General features: G+C 51.7%; 1 protein-coding gene across 3 annotated transcripts in view; it reads right to left on the minus strand.

Moving 5' to 3' along the window:
- Positions 1-2,425: 2,425 nt before the first annotated feature.
- The window catches only part of Man2b1 (mannosidase, alpha, class 2B, member 1), a 26,748-nt gene continuing 7,703 nt past the window's right edge, over positions 2,426-21,470 (minus strand). For 2 of the 3 annotated variants that reach the window (XM_013512235.1, XM_013512234.1), the window contains exons 8-24: positions 21,192-21,277; positions 20,991-21,111; positions 20,821-20,899; positions 20,539-20,648; positions 20,065-20,172; positions 19,651-19,767; positions 18,227-18,400; positions 8,351-8,448; positions 8,152-8,269; positions 5,920-6,038; positions 5,737-5,838; positions 5,491-5,578; positions 5,281-5,361; positions 4,508-4,735; positions 3,795-3,950; positions 3,587-3,689; positions 2,426-2,634 (exon numbers count right to left, since the gene is read on the minus strand). In XM_013512235.1, coding sequence (XP_013367689.1) covers positions 2,525-2,634; positions 3,587-3,689; positions 3,795-3,950; positions 4,508-4,735; positions 5,281-5,361; positions 5,491-5,578; positions 5,737-5,838; positions 5,920-6,038; positions 8,152-8,269; positions 8,351-8,448; positions 18,227-18,400; positions 19,651-19,767; positions 20,065-20,172; positions 20,539-20,648; positions 20,821-20,899; positions 20,991-21,111; positions 21,192-21,277 — 1,998 coding nt within the window. In that variant the 3' untranslated portion in view covers positions 2,426-2,524. The remainder of the gene's footprint in view (positions 2,635-3,586; positions 3,690-3,794; positions 3,951-4,507; positions 4,736-5,280; positions 5,362-5,490; positions 5,579-5,736; positions 5,839-5,919; positions 6,039-8,151; positions 8,270-8,350; positions 8,449-18,226; positions 18,401-19,650; positions 19,768-20,064; positions 20,173-20,538; positions 20,649-20,820; positions 20,900-20,990; positions 21,112-21,191; positions 21,278-21,470) is intronic. The other variant, XM_005381013.2, reaches the window with a different exon arrangement.

A 21,470-nucleotide genomic window follows, 5' to 3' on the forward strand; every position in this document is an offset into this window, starting at 1 on the left:
TGCCTCAATATAAAAAGCGTTGGGGATGTATCTCAGTGTGAAGTCCCTGTGTTCAATCCCCAGTACTGTTAAAGGGAAGAAAAAAAGGTTCACCTTTGAACTATCACTAACACATGACTTTGGGGATTAAATTCCAACACATGAAATTTGGGGACCCACTCAAACCACAGCACACCCCCTGTGTCCCGCTCTGTACAAAGGGCAAGAATGCAGCAGGGCAAGACACAGACAAATTCCCTGCTCCTCAGAACTCATGCTTGAGAGGAGACACCAACAAGGTAAAGAAGATAACTGGGCTCCACTCCAGATGGTGCTAAATGCTAAGAACGAAAAGAAATGCCATGGGAACAGTTGAGGGGTGTAAACCACTGATCTCATTTTATACATGAGTAACACCAATCTCTGAGATGGGAAGTCACTTCCGGAGGTGGCACAGGAAGAGCGAGCTGGGACCGACCACGATTTGCCTCTGTGGGTTTCCACCCAGCTCTGACCCGGGGGTGAGCTGCTGAAGCACAGAAAAAGGAAGGGGGAGAACAGACACCCAGGATCAGGTAGGGGCTGCCTGGTGCAGCTGTTCAGGTTTTGCACTGCACATCAAAAGCATCGTTCACGAAGATCACAATGTAAATGCTGCCCCCTGAAGTCTGGAGTCAAGAAGGGCACAAGAATCATAAATTTTTTCAGTGGCCTAGGGACAGGGACATGTCACACGGGCAGTCCTGGAAAACAAGTCTCCACTGCCAGTGGTCTATTCTGTATAGCTTTTGTTTTTCCACTTAACAAGGTATAGTGGCCTCGTCCCTGTCAGCCCATAGAGATGTAGGTGGCAGTGCTCCAGGGTGGTCCCCAGACAAGCACTGTCACCATCCTCTGAGCACTTACTAGAAATGCAGAGTCTGAGGCCCATCCCTGAGTTCCTGATTGAGGCAATTTCAAACTAGGTCCAGCTTTTACGACACAGGAAGCGTCAGGAGGACTGAGGCAGAGGAAGGGCCTGGCACTGCGCCCAGCTCTGACCGGCGCTCCTTCAGAGAGCTAAGAGGTTAAGTGAGAACAGGGAAGGAAGGGTGCCTCCAACAGGGCTGTGGAGGGAGTGGGAAGGGGTGTGTGTTTTTTCCTTTGCTTGTTTTGTTTTGACACAGGGTCTCACTATGTAGCCCAAGCTGGCTTCAAATTTATAGCAATCCTTCTGCCTCAGCCTCCTCAGTGCTGAGATGACAGGCTGTGCCACCACACCGGGCTGTGGTTTTATTTTTGGTTTGGCTTTTTTTTTTCTTTTGGTCTTTTTGAGACAGGGTCTCACTATGCAGTTCAGGCTGGCCTTGAGCTCACTTTGTAGCCCAGGCTGATCTCAAACTCACAACGATCCTCCTGCCTCAGCCTTCCGAGTGCTGGGATTACAGGCATGCACCAGCACACCCAGCTTTTTTACTCATTTTGAAACAGAGTCTGACACGAAGTTGCCCAGTGTCATCAACAGGAGACTAAGGAACAGCTACAGCTGGCATTTCCAAGACAGGCCACCGTGCAGGGTCATGGCTCAGCGGTCCTTCTAGAGGGAGTTTAGACATCTGTTCCAGAAGGTACAGCAATGACAGGGCCACACGGGAGCACAACCCTCTCTCCTCGTCCCTATCTGTCCCAGGAAGGTTGCAGGTAGGACTAGGATGTCGTTCCTTGCCATACAGGCATGTGCACAAGGCTGGGGCAGCTGGAGAGGGTGTCAGTTCCCCTTGATTAAATTTAGACATAGAACTTGGGTGTGGGGGAGCACATCTGTCATCCCAGCACTCAGGAGGCTGAGGCAGGAAGATTGACGCAAGTTGAGGCCAGCCTGGGCTACACAGTGAGTTCAAGACCAGCATGGGCTACAAATCAAGACCTTGTCTCAAGAAACCAAATGAATAAATGAAGAGTTTAACCCAGCCTCCCTGCACACCAGACCCCAGAACCCACTCAAAACCCAGGGTAGAACAGGCTCTCTGCCTCCCGGAAGGCCTGAAGCTCCTGCTATCCATCCATGGCTGCAGATGGGGACCCGCCTCTGGGTCTGTCCTGTTCCTCCTAGGTCCCTTGCTCTAAAGATAGCCCCCCAAGGCCAGGCCGGGGGGGACCCAGGGTGTATCAGGTTCTGAGCCCACATCCAGCCCAGGCTCGCCTTCACTGGCTGCTGAAGAGAGTTGTCAGAGCCCAAGTGGACAAAGGATCGGAGCAGGAAGCAGAGGACGCGTGAGGTGGGATGAGAACTGTGGTCCTTGGTGTGAAGATTCAGCCTTGGAAGCAACCTCCCCACAAGGAGCCAGACTGGAGCTGAGCTCCGGGATACCAACCTTTCTGGATCCCTCGTTCCATACCCCTCCCAAAAACCAAAGCCACCCACACACACACACACACACACACACACACACACACACACACGACCTGAATCTCACTAGTAGAATTTTAATGGCTTTTGCGGACGGCAGCAAGAGGAGGATATGAATTCGGCCCCACGACCAGAGCAAGGGGGCCGCCTGTGGGTCTAACTATCCTCTTTCCACTGGACTGAGGCCACAAAGGTGCGGATTTCCATGGGCTGTAGCGTGATGGAGGCAGGGTCCAGCCTGGGCACGGTGGGATGGGAGATGGGACCTGGGGGAGGGGGAGAGAATGAGAGGTGCGGACTTCCTCAGCCTCACCCCATTATGCTCCCTCCCCTGGGTCTGGACACAGCCATACTCCCCCAAATCTGTCCCCAGAACATCATGCACAGACCTTAAACCACTTCCCTAACCTGAATACCACCCTGTGATCCCTAAATTTTGATTTCTTTCTGGGGTTTTTTTTTGGTGTTGCTTTGTTTTCTTTTTGTCTTTTTGAGGCAGGGTTTCACTACGCAGTTCAGGTTAGCCTTTAATTCACTTTCCAGCCCAGGATGCCCTCAAACTCACAGAAATCCACCTGCTTCAGCCTCCCAAGTGCTGGGATTACAGGCGTGCACCACCACACCTGGCTTTTTGGGGGGTTTTGTTTTGTTTTGTTTTGTCTTTTTAAAGACAGGATCTCACTATGCAGTTCAGGCTGGTCTTAAGCTCACTTTGTAGCCTAGGCTGGTCTCGAACTTGCAATGATTGTCCTGCCTCAGCTTTTTGAGTGCTGGGATTACAGGCATGCACCACCACGCCAGTTCTTTTTGGGTTTTTTGAGACAAGATCTCACCATGTATTCCAGGCTGGCCTTGAACTCACTATGTAGTCCAGGCTGGCCTCAAACTCACAATTCTCCCTTGCCTCAGCCTCCCTGGGATTACAGGCATGCACCACTATGCCTGGTGTCTCCAGTTTCTGGGCACTGCCCTTATATCCTCAAGCTGATACCAGGGGTGACAGACACCATCCCAGAACTGGACACTCTCCCATCTTATTCCTGGGAGTCACCAAACCTTCAAGTGTATTGCAGGTTCGCTGGACCCACTTCTGACCCTGAATCCCCTAACCCGGGTCAGGACGCTGCCAGGCCTCCAAGCTCTATACCAGGTCACAGCCCACATGCCCCACACAGAACCCCCAGCTGCTGAGCGAGGCAGGGGCCACCAGGTCCCCACCGGTGTCTGGTGTCCACTTGAGCCTGGAGGCCCTGGCCCGGAGCTGGTTGGCCGCCAGAGTGGTCTCCTGCAGGTGGACGATGGTGAAGGTGGAGAACAGGTCCTGCAGGGCGTGGACGGGCTCGCATGAGTGGGGAGCAAAGCGGAACAGCACCTCCGCCCCTCTCTTTGCTCTCTCCTGCCTCCTGCCCACTTCTGCCCTCCTCACCCTCATGTCCAAGGTCACAGGGGAACTCAGGTTGCGGCTGGAACCCTCCTCCTGGGCGAACTGGTGTTCCAAACGCAGCAGCAGCGCGTCAGGTCCCCAGCGGGCCAAGGTGAGCAGGTGCACAGAGGGCGGCAGCTCCCTGCTCAGGCCCGAGAACTGTGGAAGGGGCGGGGCTCAGCCGGGGGCGGGGCTCGGGCGGAGAAGGGCGGGACTCCGCCGTGCACTCTTAGATTGCAGGGGGGCTACCCAGCTGCGTGTAGTCAGGACAACTCCATTGTGGGGGCGGGGCTCAGCAGTCCTGCTGTCCCGACAACTTGGCTGTGGGGGCGAGGCTCAGCTGTCTGTTGTCATGACATCCAGGTTGTTGGGCCCGGGCTTATCCAGGGAGGGACAGACAGATTCAAGAAAGTCGCGGCTGAGCTAAGGTGGAAACTGGACCTGAGGTGGGGCAGGCCCTGACCTCGCAGGTCTGAGCCTTGAAGGTGCAGAACTGCAGTGGGCTGAGCTGGACGGGGTGTGTAAGTGCGTGTGCGTGTGTGTGTGTGTGTGCGTGTAAAGGAGGGGCTGGGGCTGGCCAAGGGGGGACGAGCCTGGGGCAGGTGGAAGCACTGTCCGCGACCCAATGCTACCAGGCCGGCGCTGGCACTGGAGCTGAGCCCAAGTCGGGGGACCGGTCTTGGCCCCTAGGTCCTTTTACACCCCCTCACCCTCACCTGCTTGCGAGGGGCTGCCCGGCGGTGGTAGGAGCGGCCGCGCCCCAGGGTCAGCACCACCTGCGGGGCCAGCAGCTCCTTCTCGGCCAGCAGCCGGTGTCCCGCGGCCGCTTCGCTGGCCGTGTCCAGGAGCACAAGGTGACGCCCCCGCACCCACACGCCGGACCCGGACTCCAGCAGCGCCTCCCCCACTCCGCGGTTGTCGTCCTTCAGCAGCCGGCGGTGCACCTGGGGGGCCGCAGGGCCAGGACAGGATGAGGGCCTCGCAGGGGTCCTTGGGCCAGAAACCGGGTAAGGGCTTGGGGGGATTTCAAAAGAAATCAAAGAGCAGGGAAACTGGGTCGGGTAGGGGGACCCCAGGGGGAGAGGGATCCAGCTGACCGGGGGACCAGGACAGCGGAAGGTGCGCCCTGAACAGGGGGACCTGGATAGGGTGAGTCAGGGCCTGGAGAGGGCCTTAGGGGTATGATAAAGGGGATCTATAGCCAGACACTGGGGCCACATGTGCAATCCCAGCACTTGCGAGGCTGAGGCAAGAGGGTCACAAATTCAAGTCTCACCCAGGCAACTTAGCAAGATCCTGTCTCAAAATTAAATGAATAAATAAATAGGCCTGGGGGTGTAGCTCAATGCCAAGTTCCTGGGTTCAATCCACAGTAACACCCCCCCCCCAAAAAAAAAGAGGAGGTCAAACATACAGACGGAGTTCTCAGCTTAGCGTTCCAGCAAGCGGCCAGGGTGCAACCTGGTTTGCAAGGTTGGGATCCACTCACCATGAGCTCCAGGGAGCCGTCTCTCAAACTGCTGCCCCCCTGGGAGCGGTCAGTCAGCACCGTGAGCTGCATCTTCCCATCCTGGGAGCCAGAGGTGGGCAGGAATGAGGGAAAGGGGCTCACTGTCCCTGTCCCACGCATCCAGGGAACGCTGGGAGGCTGGGAGTGAAGGCTGATCCCCACCCTGCCGCGGGGGTGGGGGTGCGGTACCGTGATGTAAATGCGGCTGCTGACTGGATAGTAGTTTCCGGCCACTGGCTCAGTCTGGTTCAGATCCCAAGAAGGTCGATAATCCCGCCTGGGGTGGGGTGGGGTGGGGTGGGGTCAAGTCAAGGTCCAGGGCCCCACCCTCACACCCCGTCATCTTCTCCTTCCCACATTCCTCCGGTCAGCAGATGCCCCCCACTCCCCGCCGCCCCTGGGCCAACCATGCCGCCAGGTCCTCAGCGTCCCCACCTCCTCTCCAGGATCTCCCGGCCGTTGCTGTCCGTGTAGAAGAATCCGAGGGTTCTCAGGGGCGTGTCAAAGCGGCTGATGACCTCCTTCCCCCACTTGTCCCTGGGCCCAAAGGGACAGGTGTGAGCCTCACCTAAACACTCTGCCCCGTCCTCTGCCCCGGTCCCAGCCTGAGCCACTTACCCCACAGGTATCGGCCCCACTGTCCACTCAAGCTCCAGGTGACGCTGGCCAGGGTACAGGCGAACCACCTGGGAGCACCAGGCTGAAAAGTTCTGGTGGACCTCCTGCACCAGGTCTGTCTGTAGGCACATGGGGTGGAGAAACGTCAGCCGCACTGGGGCAGAGGGCATCCCTAAAATTGTACTGCTGCTGGGAACCCCAAAAAGGACTAAATCAGGATCAGTCCTACTGGCAACATGGAAACCCCACCTACACTTTGTTGGATCTGGCCCCGGTTATAGCAGCACAACTCAGAACAGGTAAACCTTGGCAGTAGCCTATATGCCCAAAAGATGAATGGATAAAGAAAATGTGGAATGTACACCAATGGAGGACTACTGTGTCATAAAGAAGAATTCTGAGTCATTTGGAGGAAAATGAATGCACCTTGAAATCATAATTTTTTTTTTTTGGTACCAGGAATCGAACTCAGGGCCCCACACTTGCCAGGCAGGCACTGTGCCACTGAGCTAGATTCCCAGCCCTTGAAACCATAATACTACGAGATATAATAAATCAGACACACAAGCTTAAAATAACATGGTTTCTCTTATATGAGAAAAACAATAGATAAGTAAAGAGTAAAATTAAAGATACATAATAGGACCAGGGAGATAGATTTTTTGTTTTTGTTTTTGTCTTTTTGAGACAGGGTCTCGCTATGCAGTTCAGGCTGGCCTTGAGCTCACTTTGTAGCCCAGGTTGGCACTGAACTGGCAACAATCCTCCTGCCTCAGCCTCCCAAGTGCTGGGATTACAGGCATGCGCCACCACGCCTGGCTCAAGATAGATGTTTTTGCAAATGGGAAAGAGACCAGGAGACAGAAAGAGAGAAAGAGAGGGAAGAAGGGGATGAAAAAAGAATTAAGATGTGTTATGTACAAGTACCAACTCCACACAAGAATGTAACTATCATGTACAACAAACATGCACCAATAAAAATAATACATACTTCTTGCCTACTATTACCCCACCTTCCCTCCTTAGAATAAGATTCTAGCTTGGCACATGACTACCCGGTATGAAGACTATACTATTCACTCTTCCCTGAGACTATCAAGAGCTGTGTGACCACAATCTGCCCCCGTGGAAAATAATCAAGATGGTATAAACAATGTTTCTCAGCCCTTTCCCTCTCCCACTGGTTCAAATGCAGATGTGATAGCTGGAACTAGAGCAGCCATCTTGGACCATGAGGTGAAAGCTGAATATTGAAGAAGTTAGAGCAACAAGGTAACAGGGAACTGGAAGACTGTGGAACTGCCCCACCTTCCCTGGATGGCCCAGCAAGACTTTCTGTCAGGCGGTTAATTTAGGTAACTGTTACAATAGGCCAAGAGTATCCCAATTCAGTGATTCAGGGATATAACTGTTCACCTCAAGGAAACCACATCAAATACAAGCTCTTAACCCTGCACAAATGTGAGTCTTGCCATTATCTGCCCTGTTCCTACCTCAGGGAAAATGTCAATAAAAGCCCTAGGAAACCACTGTTTCCTGTTGCTTGCATCCTCAGATCCACACCCAAGTCACTCTCCAAGTAAAAATTATTCCGTATCCCCCCAATATAAACGTGAACCACAGAGCTTGATGAACTCTTTGTGTGTGTGTGTGTGTGTGTGTGTGTGTGTGTGTGTGTGGTACTGCAGACTGAATCCAGGGCTGTTCCACTGAGCTACACCCCAGTCCTTTTTAAATTTTTTCTTTCTTTTTTGTCTTTTTGAGGCAGGGTCTCGCTATGCAGTTCAGGCTGGCCTTGAGCTTACTTTGTAGCCCAGGCTGGTCTTGAACTCACGATGATCCTCCTGCCTCAGCCTCCCAAGTGCTGGGATTCCAGGCATGTACCACCATGCCCGGAAAATTTTTTCTTTTGAGACAAGATCTCAGTCAGTAAGATGCTCAGGCTGGGTTCAAACTTGCAAATCTTCCTGCCTCAGCCTCCCAGAGTGCTGGGATCACCACCACTGAGGAACTCTTTAAGCAGCTACACTTGGCTGTCCCCACCCCCTCCAATTCCAGAGCTGAGTACTGTATAACCTGACACCCGCAGTGGGTGGGTGTGAACGGGTAGGAAGCGCCTCTCCTTCAAGCAGTTGTGACCTTCACACCCTATCTAAGGACAGAAATCAGCCTCTCAGGCTCCACTGCCACCTCTCAGCCCCAGCTGCCCCCGGGTCATTCGTGGCTCCAGACCTTCACCACGTGTGTCTGCGCCCAGTGGCTCACGGGAATCGGCTTCGGTTGGCTGGGTCTGAAGATGTAGGCACCAGACGCCTGATCACTTTGCTGGTCTCCGGTGCTGGCATTGTACCTGCAGCCAGCGCAGATGAGTCAGGGAAAGGCCTGGCCTTGGCCCGGCCCCGCCCCGCCCCGCCCCGAAGTCCTCTCTCACCAGAAGAAGGCCTGGCTCACGGGCAGCGTGAGTTTCCGGTCCAGGACCTCGATCGTCCTCAAGAACCCGGTGTCAGGATGGAACGTAGCCCTAAGGTGCTGCACAGGGAAAGAGCCAGATGCCACTGCCCAGGGCTGCAGCCCGCTGCAGCGCCTCCCCTCTCAGGACTCAGACAAGACTCGCAGTCACCCCAGCTTCCCACACTTTTCACTTTTGATCCTATTACAAACCCCGCAGCACCTCCTTCAGCCTCATCCTTGACCTACAATGCAGTCGCTTCTTGGCCCTCCAGGGCCCTGCAAAGCCACCGTCACCCTGATCCCGTCCCCACTTTATGCTCATTCTCTGTGCCCTACTCACCCCACGCCAGCCAGAGGGCAGCTGTGGTACCTAAGTCCAGTTACAGCCTCCACCAGCCCGGTGTGGTGGCCCACGCCCCTAACCCCAGCACCGGGGAAGGTGAGGCAGGAGGATCACTGTGAATTTGAGACCTGGGCTACATAGACCCTATCTCTAAAAACCAAAAAAAGAAAAAGTGTCATAGCCCCCATCTACTCCAGATCAGGGCCAACGTTGGTACTGAGCACAAAAGCCATGAGACTTTTGGGAGTCCTGTAAAAGCCCCACCACAGACATCAAAGGTTCTAGTTTAATTCCCACTTCCCACCCCTGCCCTGCGGTTAGATCGTTGTGTTTACCATTTCTGGAATGTACGCTTGTAAACTGGTAGTAAACACCCTGCTCTTCCTGGACTCCCAAAATGTATTGTTCTTCCCGTAAATGCTCTACCCCTCCCAGATTCTCAGAATGTACTGTTCCTGCAATAAAAATCCCCTCATTGTTACAGATGTGACATGTGTTTGCCAAACAGGATGCGGTTTTAGGGTTTAAAAACCTTAAAAACCACTCTCCTCCCTGGATCGGGACTGGTCTGATCCTTCCCTGCGTGGAGGCTCTCAGTCAGTCCCTGGCCAGGAATAAAGGCTCATCCTAAATTACAATTGGCGGTCCGTGCATCTTGGTGTTTGTCGGTCGGTACCATTTGGTTCGTTTCTGGTTGTGAGTCCAGAACAAGCCCAAGGAAATGTTTTCATTTCTTTTAGAATCATATATTAAAAAAAAACTTGACTGGAATAATAATGACTATGTATATTAAAATAAGATTGCCTGGATTGTATTTATAATATAATAAGTATTAAAATAAGATTGTCTGGATTGTATTTATAACATCAATTTTTTTTTTTGTTTTGTTTTTGTTTTTGAGACAAGGGCTTACTCGGTAGTTCAGGCTAGCCACAAACTATGTATCCCAGACTGGCCTCAAGCTCGTGGCAATCCTCCTGCCTCAGCCTCTCAAATGCTGGGATTACAAGCATGCACCACTCCATTCAGCTAACATCATTTTATTTTTAATGGAAGAAAGGAGCCATCACCAGGCATGGTGGCACATGCCTATAATCCCAGCATTACAGTCGGGAGGCTGAGTTCGAGATCAGCCTGGAGCTACCTAGGGAGACCCTGTCTCAAAAACAAAAACAAAATAAATAAATAAAGGAGGAGCCACCAAGGCAAAAGTGCTAGGATCAATAGTCTTTATTTTTGGCGGGGAAGGGGTCTGGTACTGGGGCATAAACCCAGGGCCTCAGGCATGGTAAGTAAGCTCTGTTCCACTGAGCTATAACCCCAGGCCTTTTTTTGAGCTATACCTCCAGGCTGTTTTAGGGTCTTGCTAACAATCTCCCAGGCAGGGCTCAAACTCACCATCCTCCTTTCTCAGCCTCCCAGAGTGCTAGGATTACAGGTACACACCACACTATGTCTGGTTGTGAGTCCAGAACAAGCCCAAGGAAATGTTTTCATTTCTTTTAGAATCATATATTAAAAAAAAACTTGACTGGAATAATAATTCCAGTTAAGATTAATAATTCCAGATTCCCTTTTCCCTTTTTTTTTTTTTTTTTTTTTTTTTTTTTGGTTTTTTGAGGCAAGGTTTCACTATGTAGCCCAGGCCTTGAAGTCACAGTGATCCTCCTACCTCAGCCTTCCAAGTGCTGGGATTACAGGTATGTGCCACTATGCTTGGCTTCCATAACAATTTCAATGCAATCCTGTCCTATTTGTGGCTCCTTCAGAGTAAGAGCTGGTCTTCTTCTTGGTCCTCGTGGCCTTGACAATCTGAGGGTTTTGAGCACAGCTCGTAGTAGCTAAATCTTGGAAGTACCTTATATATGTCCATCAACAGATGAATGGATACAGAAAATGTATTTACACATAATGGAGTACTACTCTACCATAAAAAAGGACAAACCTGAGTACTTTATGGGAAAATGGATGTACCTTGAGACCATAATGTTAAGTGAAATAAAGCAGACACACATGTTTAAATATCACGTGGTTTCTCTTATATGAGAAACCCAAAGTATAAATAAAGAGCAAAATAAAAGACAGCTAATAGGAAATAGTGACATAAATCTTCCCCCTTAAGAGATGGAGAGAGGAAGAAGGACTGTAAGGAAAATTTTATGGGAACCTGCTGTTCTCCGGCTATAGATAAGCAGCATGAGACTGCCCAGGAGGTGCTAGGAGTTTCAGGACATGATCTACCATCCTGTCCTTGGAAAAAGAAACCACAAAAAAACATCTGTTGTTTACTCAGAGCAACTATCTTGCCTTGGACACTCCCTCATTCCTGAGTCTCCTCACAAAACCCCCCCAAATGATTGTAAAAGTCAGTTTGAACTAACCAATGCTATCTGCTTCTGTAATTTCGCTTGCAAATGCCCGCCCTTTGTGGTTTTTGGGTTTAGAAGCCGGACTTAACCCCAGCTCAGCGCTCTCTGTTCCTGCGCATTCAGTGAGCCCCACGCATGCCTGGTAAATAAACTCCCCTTGCCTACTGCATGAGAGAGCGTCTCTTGGAGTCTTCCTTCACGCGGCGAGATTCTCGGCCCTTACACCTGGAGGTTCCACCGAGATATCTCTGCAGAGATCTCTCTCTCTCCGTGAGGGAGACCAGCAGTCTTCTCTCGGGGTAAGTCCGGCCTTTTGGCCTTTGTCTTGGCCTTTGTTTCTTTGGAGCGTGATCACCTAGGGTTTTGAAACTGGCTGTGGCTGCCGACGAGACGCGTGAGCTCTCTTCGGCTGCAACCGACAGACGTGTCCGGGGGTTGCAAGCCATGACTCTGGGGGACGCCTCAGAGTGTCAGAACCTCCAGGGACGCCTGGATGTGTCCTATCTGGTTGATTCTGAACAGGTAACCCTTTTAGCTGAGGTTCAGAACCTTGGTATTAAGCCAGTGGAATCTGTATACTTTTTGTTCTGTGTGTCTTGGAGATGTTTTGTGTCGCTGTTTGTGTGTTTGTCGCTTGCACTTGGCATTTACTTTTTGTCTAGGACAGCGGATATGGGACAAACAACATCATCCCCTCTCTCCTTGACCTTGAGTCACTGGACCGAGGTCCGTGAGAGAGCTCATAACCTTTCTTTGATTATTAAAAAGGGTAAGTGGCAGGCTTTCTGTTCGGCTGAGTGGCCCTCCCTTAGAGTGGGATGGCTTCCTGAAGGATCTTTCCATCTTCCCCTAATCCGGGTGGTTAAGGACGCCATCTTCCGCCCCGGACGCCTCGGCCACCCTGACCAGCAGCCCTATATCATTGTCTGGCAGGACCTATGTGAAGACCCACCAGGATGGGTAAGACCTTTCCTCCTTCCAGATCTGCCCGGGCCCACGATGATACTCCCGGCTAAGACTCAAGCGCGGCCCCGGTGCCCACCCTTTACCCGTCCTTGCCCACCCCAGTCTTACCTGAGTCCCAACCTGATCTGTTCCTCCTGGGGCCAGATGTCTCACCCCCACCTTACCCACCTGCCCCAGCCGCTCCTCCTCCGCCCGCTCCGTCCTTGCCCCTGCCCTCTTCTTCTGACTCTACCTTACAGGACCATCATGCAGGCTCCTCGGGACAAGGACCTGCCCAGGGAACCCGCAGCCGGCGGGCCCAAAGCCCCCAAGATGTGGCAGTCACGCTCCCTCTCCGACCTGATGGGCCTATGGTGGACGATGGGCAGGGGGGACATGCCTGCCCAGCAATATTGGCCTTTCTCCTCCTCTGACCTATACAACTGGAAAAATAATAATCCTCCTTTTTCTGAAGACCCTTCTAGGTTAACTGGGCTGGTGGAATCTCTCATGTTTTCACACCAGCCAACGTGGGATGATTGCCAGCAGCTTCTTGGGACCCTGTTCACCACTGAGGAACGGGACCGAATTCTCGTGGAAGCCCGGAAACGGGTTCCTGGGCAAGATGGGAGACCCACTCAACTCCAGAACATCATTGATGACCTGTTCCCACTGCGCCGCCCTGATTGAGATCTGAATACGCCAGCAGGTAGGGAGCATCTGTCCATCTATCGCCAGACTCTGGTAGCGGGTCTGGGATTGGTTGCACGCCGGCCTACTAATTTGGCTAAGGTGAGAGAGATAACTCAGGGGGTTAATGAATCACCCTCGGTGTTTCTGGAAAGGTTAATGGAAGCCTACCGCAGGTATAGGCCCTTTGACCCTCAGGCTGAGGAACAAAGGGCTTCGATTGCTATGGCCTTTATCGGTCAGTCAGCCCCAGATATCAAGCGTAAGTTGCAGCGCCTGCACGGGCTACAAGATTTGACCCTGAGAGATTTGGTAAAAGAGGCAGAGAAAGTCTTCTATAAGAGAGAGACGGAGGAGAAAAAGGAACAAAAAAGAGAAAAAAAAAAGGGAGAAAAGGGAAGCAGCTAGAAAAAAAAAGAAAACTAAGGAGTTAACTAAGATCCTGGCCACAGTAGTAAAAGGCACAACAGGAGACAACAAAAAGTCAGGCCCACGCCGCCGGGTCCCCTTAGACTCAAACCAGTGTGCCTATTGTAAGGAGACGGGACACTGGGCCAAGGACTGTCCCCCCAAAAAAAAACAAAAAAACAAAAAAAAAAACAACCCAAGAATGCCCATCGACTGTACTAGCCCTAAAGAATGATGACTAGGGGGAACGGGGCTCGGACCCCCTCCCCAAGCTCAGGGTAACGTTTGATGTGGAGGGGACACCAACTGATTTTAAAGTGGATACGGGAGCAGTGTTCTCCGCCCTTCAGGCCCCTCTAGGACCACTTTCCACCAAGAGGTCCCTGGTTCAAGGGGCCAACGGCAGCCGATACCGAGCCCGGACCACTAAAAGAATTACGGACTTGGGGAAGGAAAAAGTTCAACATTCCTTCTTAGTCATACCTGAGTGTCCTGCCCCTTTGATGGGGAGAGATCTGTTAACAAAGCTGCGAGCAAGAATTACATTCAACCCCAAAGGGCCAGAGATTAAATTTTTAAACCCACTGGTGAGCCAGCCTGTAGTTACTGCCCTCATCGTATCAGCTGAAGAAAAATATCAGCTGTATGTAGGGCCGGAGCGATCTCAAGAACATGTTCCCCAGGAATGGCTCGATGAACTCCCTGATTCCTGCGCAGAAATGGCGGGGCTAGGATTAGCCATAAACCAGCCCCCAGTGGTGGTTACGTTAAAGACCTCTGCTACTCCGGTTCGAGTCAGACAATATTACATGAGTAGGGAGGCACGAGAAGGGATCAGACCCCATATACAAAAACTTCTTAAGTTGGGAGTGCTTAGGCCTTGCCAGTCGGCTTGGAACACACCCCTGCTACCGGTCAAAAAGCCCGGGACCGAAGACTACCGACCGGTACAAGACCTGAGAAAAATAAACAGTAGAGTACAAGATATACACCCTACTGTGCCAAACCCTTATAACTTGCTTAGCACCCTCAACCCTGAAAGACCTGGTACATAGTACTTTATCTAAAAGATGCTTTTTTTCTGTCTACCTCTGCACAAAGATAGTCAGCCCTTGTTTGCTTTTGAATGGACAGATTCTGAAACAGGGTTTTCGGGCCAACTAACATGGACACGTTTACCACAGGGGTTTAAAAATTCTCCCACTATCTTTGACGAAGCCCTCCACAAGGACTTAAGCTGTTTTAGGACCCAACACCCTAAAGTTACCCTGCTCCAATATGTAGATGACCTACTATTGGCAGCAAAGACTAAAGAGAACTGTAAATCTGGAACTCGGGGGTTACTGAGAAAACTGGCTAAACTAGGGTACCGAGCCTCAGCAAAGAAAGCCCAAATTTGTAAGGAGAAAGTGACATTCCTGGGATATACCCTCAAGGATGGAAAGCGTTGGCTTACGGAAGCCAGAAAAAGGACTGTAACCCAGATTCCCCTGCCCACGAGTCAAAGGCAGCTACATGAGTTTCTGGGGACCGCGGGGTTTTGCCGATTATGGATCCCAGGATTTGCGTCCCTTGCCTCCCCACTTTATCCCCTGCTAAAAGGAAATGCTGTCTTTCAGTGGAAACCGGAGCAACAAAAGGCCTTCAATGACATAAAGAGGGCGCTCCTGTCTGCCCCAGCTCTAGCTCTCCCAAATGTAGAGAAGCCATTCACCCTGTACATAAAAAAAAAAAAAAAAAAGGCATAGCCCGAGGGGTATTAACTCAGACTTTGGGACCCTGGAAGAGGCCGGTGGCCTATTTGTCCAAGCGGCTAGACTCAGTTGCCAGCAGATGGCCACGCTGCCTCAAAGCAATCATGGCCGCTGCCCTCCTGGCCAAAGACGCGGATAAGCTCACTCTAGGCCAAAGGTTAACTATTGTGGCCCCTCTCATACACTGGAGAGTGTCATCTGCCAGCCCCCTGACCGATGGCTGTCTAATGCTAGAATTACCCACTATCAGAGTGTTCTCTTGGACAGAGACAGAATAACTTTTGGATCCCCCTCTGCCTTAAATCCTGCCACCTTACTCCCGGACGAGGCTTTAGGACCCATACTGCACACCTGCCAGGAGATCCTAGCAAAAAAAACCAAAATCCGCCAAGACTTAAAGGACCAGCCCCTGCCCAACTCAGAGGTAACCTGGTTCACTGACGGGAGCAGCTTTCTCCAGGATGGTAAGAGACGAGCGGGGGCGGCGGTGGTGGACAAATCCAAAGTTATCTGGTCTTCTGGACTGCCGGAGGGGACCTCAGCCCAAAGAGCTGAGCTTATAGCCCTTGCTAAAGCCCTAGAACTTGCAGAAGGAAGGCGGGCAACCATCTACACCGATAGCCGCTATGCCTTTGCTACCGCACACATTCACGGGGCTATTTACCAACCGAGGGGCTTGCTTACCTCGGCGGGCAGAGATATTAAAAATAAAAAAGAGATCCTCAGATTACTAGCTGCCGTCACGCTCCCCAAAGAACTAGCCATAGTTCATTGCGCCGGCCACCAGAAAGGACCAGACCCGGTGGCAACGGGTAACAGGCGGGCCGATGAGGAGACAAAAGCAATTGCATCAAAAGACTCAGGAAAAATGTTCCTGGTAACAAAAGAATGTCGGGAGCCCTCCAACCGGCGCCTGAACCCCCGCAGTCAGACAAATTAAAGGCCCTAACCTACTTACAGCAAGTCCATCAATTCACCCACCTGAGATCAAAAAAAAAACTCCAGCAGCTCCTGCAAGATCAGGATAAAACTATCCCAGCCTCGATACGAAAAGAGCTGGCAGACCAAGTAGTAAAAGGATGTCAAACATGTCAGATTGTAAATACCTATCCTAAAGTACCAGCAGAAAAAAGGCTAAGAAAAACCCGACCTGGACAACTTTGAGAGGTTGACTTCACCGAAGTCAAACCTACAAGGTATGGACTCAGGTATCTGTTAGTTTTTGTGGACACTTTCTCAGGATGGGTAAAAGCCTTTCTCACTAAAAGAAAAACCGCCCAAATGGTGGTCAAAAAGATCATAAAAAAAATCTTCCCTCGGTTTGGCCTGCCCAAGGTAATAGGGACAGATAACGGACCGGCGTTCGTGGCTCAGGTGAGTCAGGGTGTGGCCAGGATATTGGGATTGATTAAAAATTACATTGTGTGTATAAACCCCAAAGCTCAGGACAGGTAAAAAAAATAAATAAAACCATTAAGGAGACCTTGACCAAATTAGCTGTAGAGACTGGCTTAAAAGATTGGACCATGCTCCTACCCTATGCCCTTTTTAGGGCCAGAAACACCCCTTCCTCTTCTATGTGCAACTTGACTCCTTTCGAGGTTCTATATGGAACACCCCCTCCGGTAGGAGATATGTCCCCTATTCCAGAAGGTGACGACTCTTTTCACACCCCCTTGCTTGACAGATTAAAAGCCTTAAAAACATCAGTAACTGCCCTACAGGAATCTTTGACTTCCCTGTCAGAGGTAGTACTGCAGAACAGGCGTGAGCTAGACTTATTGTTTATAAAAAAAGGTGGCCTATGTGCTGCCTTAAAAAAAAATGCTGCTTTTATGCAGACCATTCGGGAGTAGTCAAAGAGTCCATGGCCAAACTTAGAGAGCACCTCCAGGAAAGACAGAGAAAACGGGAGACACAACAAGGATGGTTTGAGTCTTGTTTCATTCACTCAGTCCCCTTGGCTCACTACGTTGCTGTCTGCTTTGGCAGGACCATTGATTGTACTACTTTTAATAATAACCATTGGACCGTGTATTTTAAACAGAATAGTTAACTTTTTACAGGGCCAAATTAAAAATGTCAAATTGATGGTTATCAGACAACAATATTCGGTCCTAAATGGCCCTGAGAAACTCTCTGATCTCTAGGATTAGAGATTTGCACAAGAAGAAGTGGGGAAAAATTTTATGGGAACCTGCTGTTCTCCGGCTATAGATAAGCAGCATGAGACCGCCCAGGAGGTGCTAGGAGTTTCAGGAAATGATCTCCCATCCTGTCCTTGGGAAAAGAAACCACAAAAGAACATCTGTTGTTTACTCAGAGCAACTATCTTGCCTTTGACACTCCCTCATTCCTGAGTCTCCTCACAAAACCCCCCCAAATGATTGTAAAAGTCAGTTTGAACTAACCAATGCTATCTGCTTCTGTAATTTCGCTTGCAAATGCCCGCCCTTTGTGGTTTTTGGGTTTAAAAGCCAGACTTAACCCCAGCTCAGCGCTCTCTGTTCCTGCACATTCAGTGAGCCCCACGCATGCCTGGTAAATAAACTCCCCTTGCCTACTGCATGAGAGAGCGTCTCTTGGAGTCTTCCTTCACGCGGCAAGATTCTCGGCCCTTACACCAAAAGAAAAATAATTAAGGTGTGTTATGCACATATACTAATTCCCTACAATGATCTGTGAACATGTACTAAGAAAAAGTTTTTTAAACATCTGAGGGCTGCTGTGTCTGCTGTGCTCTACCTGTCTGGATCCCTCTGCTGGGTACTTATTTATTTACTGCAATGCTGGGGGCAGAGCCCAGGGCCTCATACACATTAGGCAATCACTGTACCACTGAGCTAACACTCAGCCCTGGGTCTCAAGATAAGCGGGATGGTGCACACTTATAATTCCCACACTCAGGAGGCTGAGGCAGGAGCACCGCTATGAGCTCAAGGCCAGCCAGGGCTACACAGTGAGTTTAAGATCAGCCTGAACGGCATAGCGAGACCCTGTCTCAAAAAACAAAAACAAACAAACAAACAAACAAAAAAAGACAAATGTCACCTTATCTGAGGGCCTTCCTGGAAACCCCTCCTCTGAAATTGCAAGCACCCCTCCCATCATCAGCTCTAACATAAATGCTGCACATTACCCAGAGCTACATTGAACCCTCACATTGGACTCCCCTGGAAAGGACACTGAGGCTCACATGAAGGTCACTCATCGGCTAAAGACACTCAATCAGGGAAGCGGCGACAGCAAACCAGAGACCAGGGACCTCCTGACCAGGAGTCCAAGTAGCCCACCATGCCATTTCAAATTTGCCACAGAGGCAGGGAAGGGATCAGTTAGGGCCTTACCTCATTTTTGATGGACAAGACAGGGGACCTAGGTTTCTGGGGCCTGGAATGTAGACGGCGGGCCTTGGGGCTCTGGACAGACACCTGGCTTACGGAGTAGATGCTGAAGCCCAGAGCAGGCACCAGTGCTGGGAACAGGAGTTCTGGGTTGCCAGAGCTGGGAAGTTCCACCACCTGGGGTCAAGGAGAATGGAAACTGAGGCAAGCGACTACAAGGACATATCGTGCCATTCCTAAGTAGAGACATCAGCCAGGCATGGTGGGGCACATCTGAAATCCCAGCACTCAGGAGGGTGAGGCAGGAGGATCGCCATGAGTTCCAGATTAGCCTGGGCTACATAGTGAGTCAAAGATCAGCCTGGACTACATATTGAGACCCTGTCTCAAATAGATAGATAAGGATGGATGGATAAATAAATGGACAGATAAGAGTGGAGGCATCACGGGGCGTGGTGGCACACACCTGTAATCTCAGCACTCAGGAGGCTGAGGCAGAAGAATTGTTGCGAGTTCAGCCAGCCTGGGCTACAAAGTGAGCTCAAGGCCAGCCTGAACTACATCGCAAGACCCTGTCTCAAAAAGACCAAAAAAAAAAAAAAAAAAAAAAATCCATGGGTGGGAGGAAGACAAAGTCAGGGAGAAGTGAGAGAAGAAAGAGAACAGTTTTGTTTTTTTCTTTCTAGATCCTGCAATCAAACCCAGGGAGGCTCTCGCACTGAGCTACATCTCCAGCCTTATTTATTTATTTATTCATTTTTATTTTGAAACTGAGTCTCACTAAGTTGTCCAGTCAGGACTTGACTTTCTATCCTCCTGCCTCAGCCTCCCTCAGTGCTGAGATGACAGACACATGCCACTCCCTGGAAGAGATCCTTAAGGCACAGAGGAGTGAAAGAAAGATCCTTAGGACACTTTTTTTTGGAGGGGGCAGGGTACCTGGGATCAAACTCAGGACCTTACACTTTCTAGGCAGGCGCTTGTGCTGCTGAGCTATATCCCCAGCCCTAGGAAAGATCCTTAGGGGACGAAGAGACATTCTTGGGGAGGTGTCCATGAGAACAGGGAGAAGCCAAATCTGGAGACACACTGCTGTAACCCCAACACTCTGAGAGGCTGAGGCAGGAGGATCACAATTCAAGTGAACTCGGGGGCTGGGGATTTAGCTCAGCGGCAAAAGCGCCTGCCTGGCAAGCGCAAGGTCATGAGTTCGGTTCCCGGTACCGGAGAAAAACCAAAAAAACCAAAAAAAAAAAAAAAAACAAGTGAACTCAAGGCAAGCCTGAACTACTGAACTACACAGTGTGACCCTGTCGAAAAAAACAAAAAAGTGAACAGTGCTGAAGATGTACCGCAGTGAAAGGCCCTGGGCTCAAAGAACAGGAGGAAAATGCCTAAGGCAGGCGGTACTCAGCGAGTGGGCTCACCCTGCTCGGCACAGTCTTGTTTCTGGGGTCCTTTACGAGGTAAACGCCTTCTCTGACAGGCAGCCGCACCATCTGATCCACTTTCCTCCCCAGGGGGTTATAAACGATGACCTGGAACTGTCAGGGATGGGAGGGTCACAGCAGGCGTTCCCACACCAGCCTCCCCACCAGACACAGCAACGTCCTAGGGCGATCATGGCCTCCTAGGACATGCCATCTTCGCGGAGTATCAGTCTGCCCAAGCTCCACCCTGCCCTGTGTCCTGCAGCCCCAGGATGAGCCTCCAAAGAAAACGTGCAACCACTGCTTCCAAACAGCATCGCCCAACCACCACCCCACTGCGCCGCCTCCTCCTCGCCCTGCCAACGGCCGGCCTCGGGTCCCGCCCCTCCATCCCGCCCCACTCCAGGTCACCTGCGCAGATGTCTGGCTGAGGGGACAGATGCTGACATTGAGGTCACGGCAGAATGAGAAAGACTGCTTGGAGCCACTGAGCTTGGCTAGCGCGTTGCTCAGAAGAACCTGGGGAGGAGTGCAAGAGGCAGGTCTGGCGCTGACCAGGTCCACACCTGGGTCACCTGCCTCCAGTGCAAGGCCACACCTGCTGCCTCGACCCTGCCCCTCTCTTCCCTGTGCCCCGCCTCCTGCACCCCCTGCCCCGCAATCCTGACTAGGATCCACTCCACTGCCTGGACCACATCCTATACTTCCCTTGTCTCCACCCTTCTATCCCAGGTGCCCCTCCCAGTCTCCACCCCTCGCTCAGGAACCCCGCCCTCTTCCTTAACCCATCTTTCTGCCCCGCCTCCTACAAGCCCCGCCCCACAAGGACACCTAGGCTCCACCCCCACCGCCCTAGACCACGCCCTTTCCCTCAGCCCCGCCCACCTCGCAGGGTCCCCAGCCCACAGACAGCTGGCGCGCGTAGTCATCCGCCACGTGCTGCCGCGAGGTGCCAGTGACCGCATCGTGGTGCTGCAACACCGCCATCGCCTCGTCTGCGGGCAGATTGGGGGTGGTCAGTGGGTCCTGCACACAACTCTGGCTCGACCCCAAGGAGGCAAGAAAGGCCCCATGCTCGCGTGCTGGACTCAGAAGCTTCAAGAGGGGCCCCCGAAGGAATGCTTTCTGGCTCCAGCCCTACCCGGGCCCCCCAGGCCTGACACCTACTGAGGGGCGCACTGTCTCCGTAGCCATAGGGTCCCACGTTGGCCGCCGGGCCCACCAGCGCCTCAAGCTGGTTACACACCTGGGGGATACAAGATAGATGCGCCGGGCCTGGGCCACCTGAACTGTCCCATGGGCTACCCCCGGGTTGTCCTCTGGTCGCACCCACCCACCTGCAGGAAATTGTAGCTGAGGCGTTCGTAGCGCTTGAGGGCTGGCCTGCTGGAAAAGTAGCCGGTCCAGAACATGTGGGGGCCGTCGGCATAGGGGAAGAAGTCATCCTCCTTCACAGACCTATGGTGGAGGTTGTAAGAACAACACAGCGGCCCTGGGGCAGACCAGCCCTCCCCCCACCACCCAGGCTCCCCAAATACCAGGTGAGGTTGGCTTTGTTCAGTTCCCACAGGTAACAGGCAGGGGTGGAGTAGAGCACATTGACACGGCTCCCATTTGCCTGCTGCTGGGGGGAATCACGTGTGAGCCCACAGGTGCACACGTCCTTATGCGCACGTGCACACTCATTCTGACATCCCTGCGGTTCACCTTCGCTGAATACTTTTTTTTTTTTTTTTTGGACTGAGTTAAGAATCCAGGACCTTTGCACTGAGCTATAATCCCCACCCCATTTTATTTTTTAATTTGAGATAGGGTCT

The sequence above is a fragment of the Chinchilla lanigera genome, unplaced genomic scaffold (assembly GCF_000276665.1).
Source record: "Chinchilla lanigera isolate Chin_1 unplaced genomic scaffold, ChiLan1.0 scaffold00014, whole genome shotgun sequence".
NCBI classification, from domain to species: domain Eukaryota; kingdom Metazoa; phylum Chordata; class Mammalia; order Rodentia; family Chinchillidae; genus Chinchilla; species Chinchilla lanigera.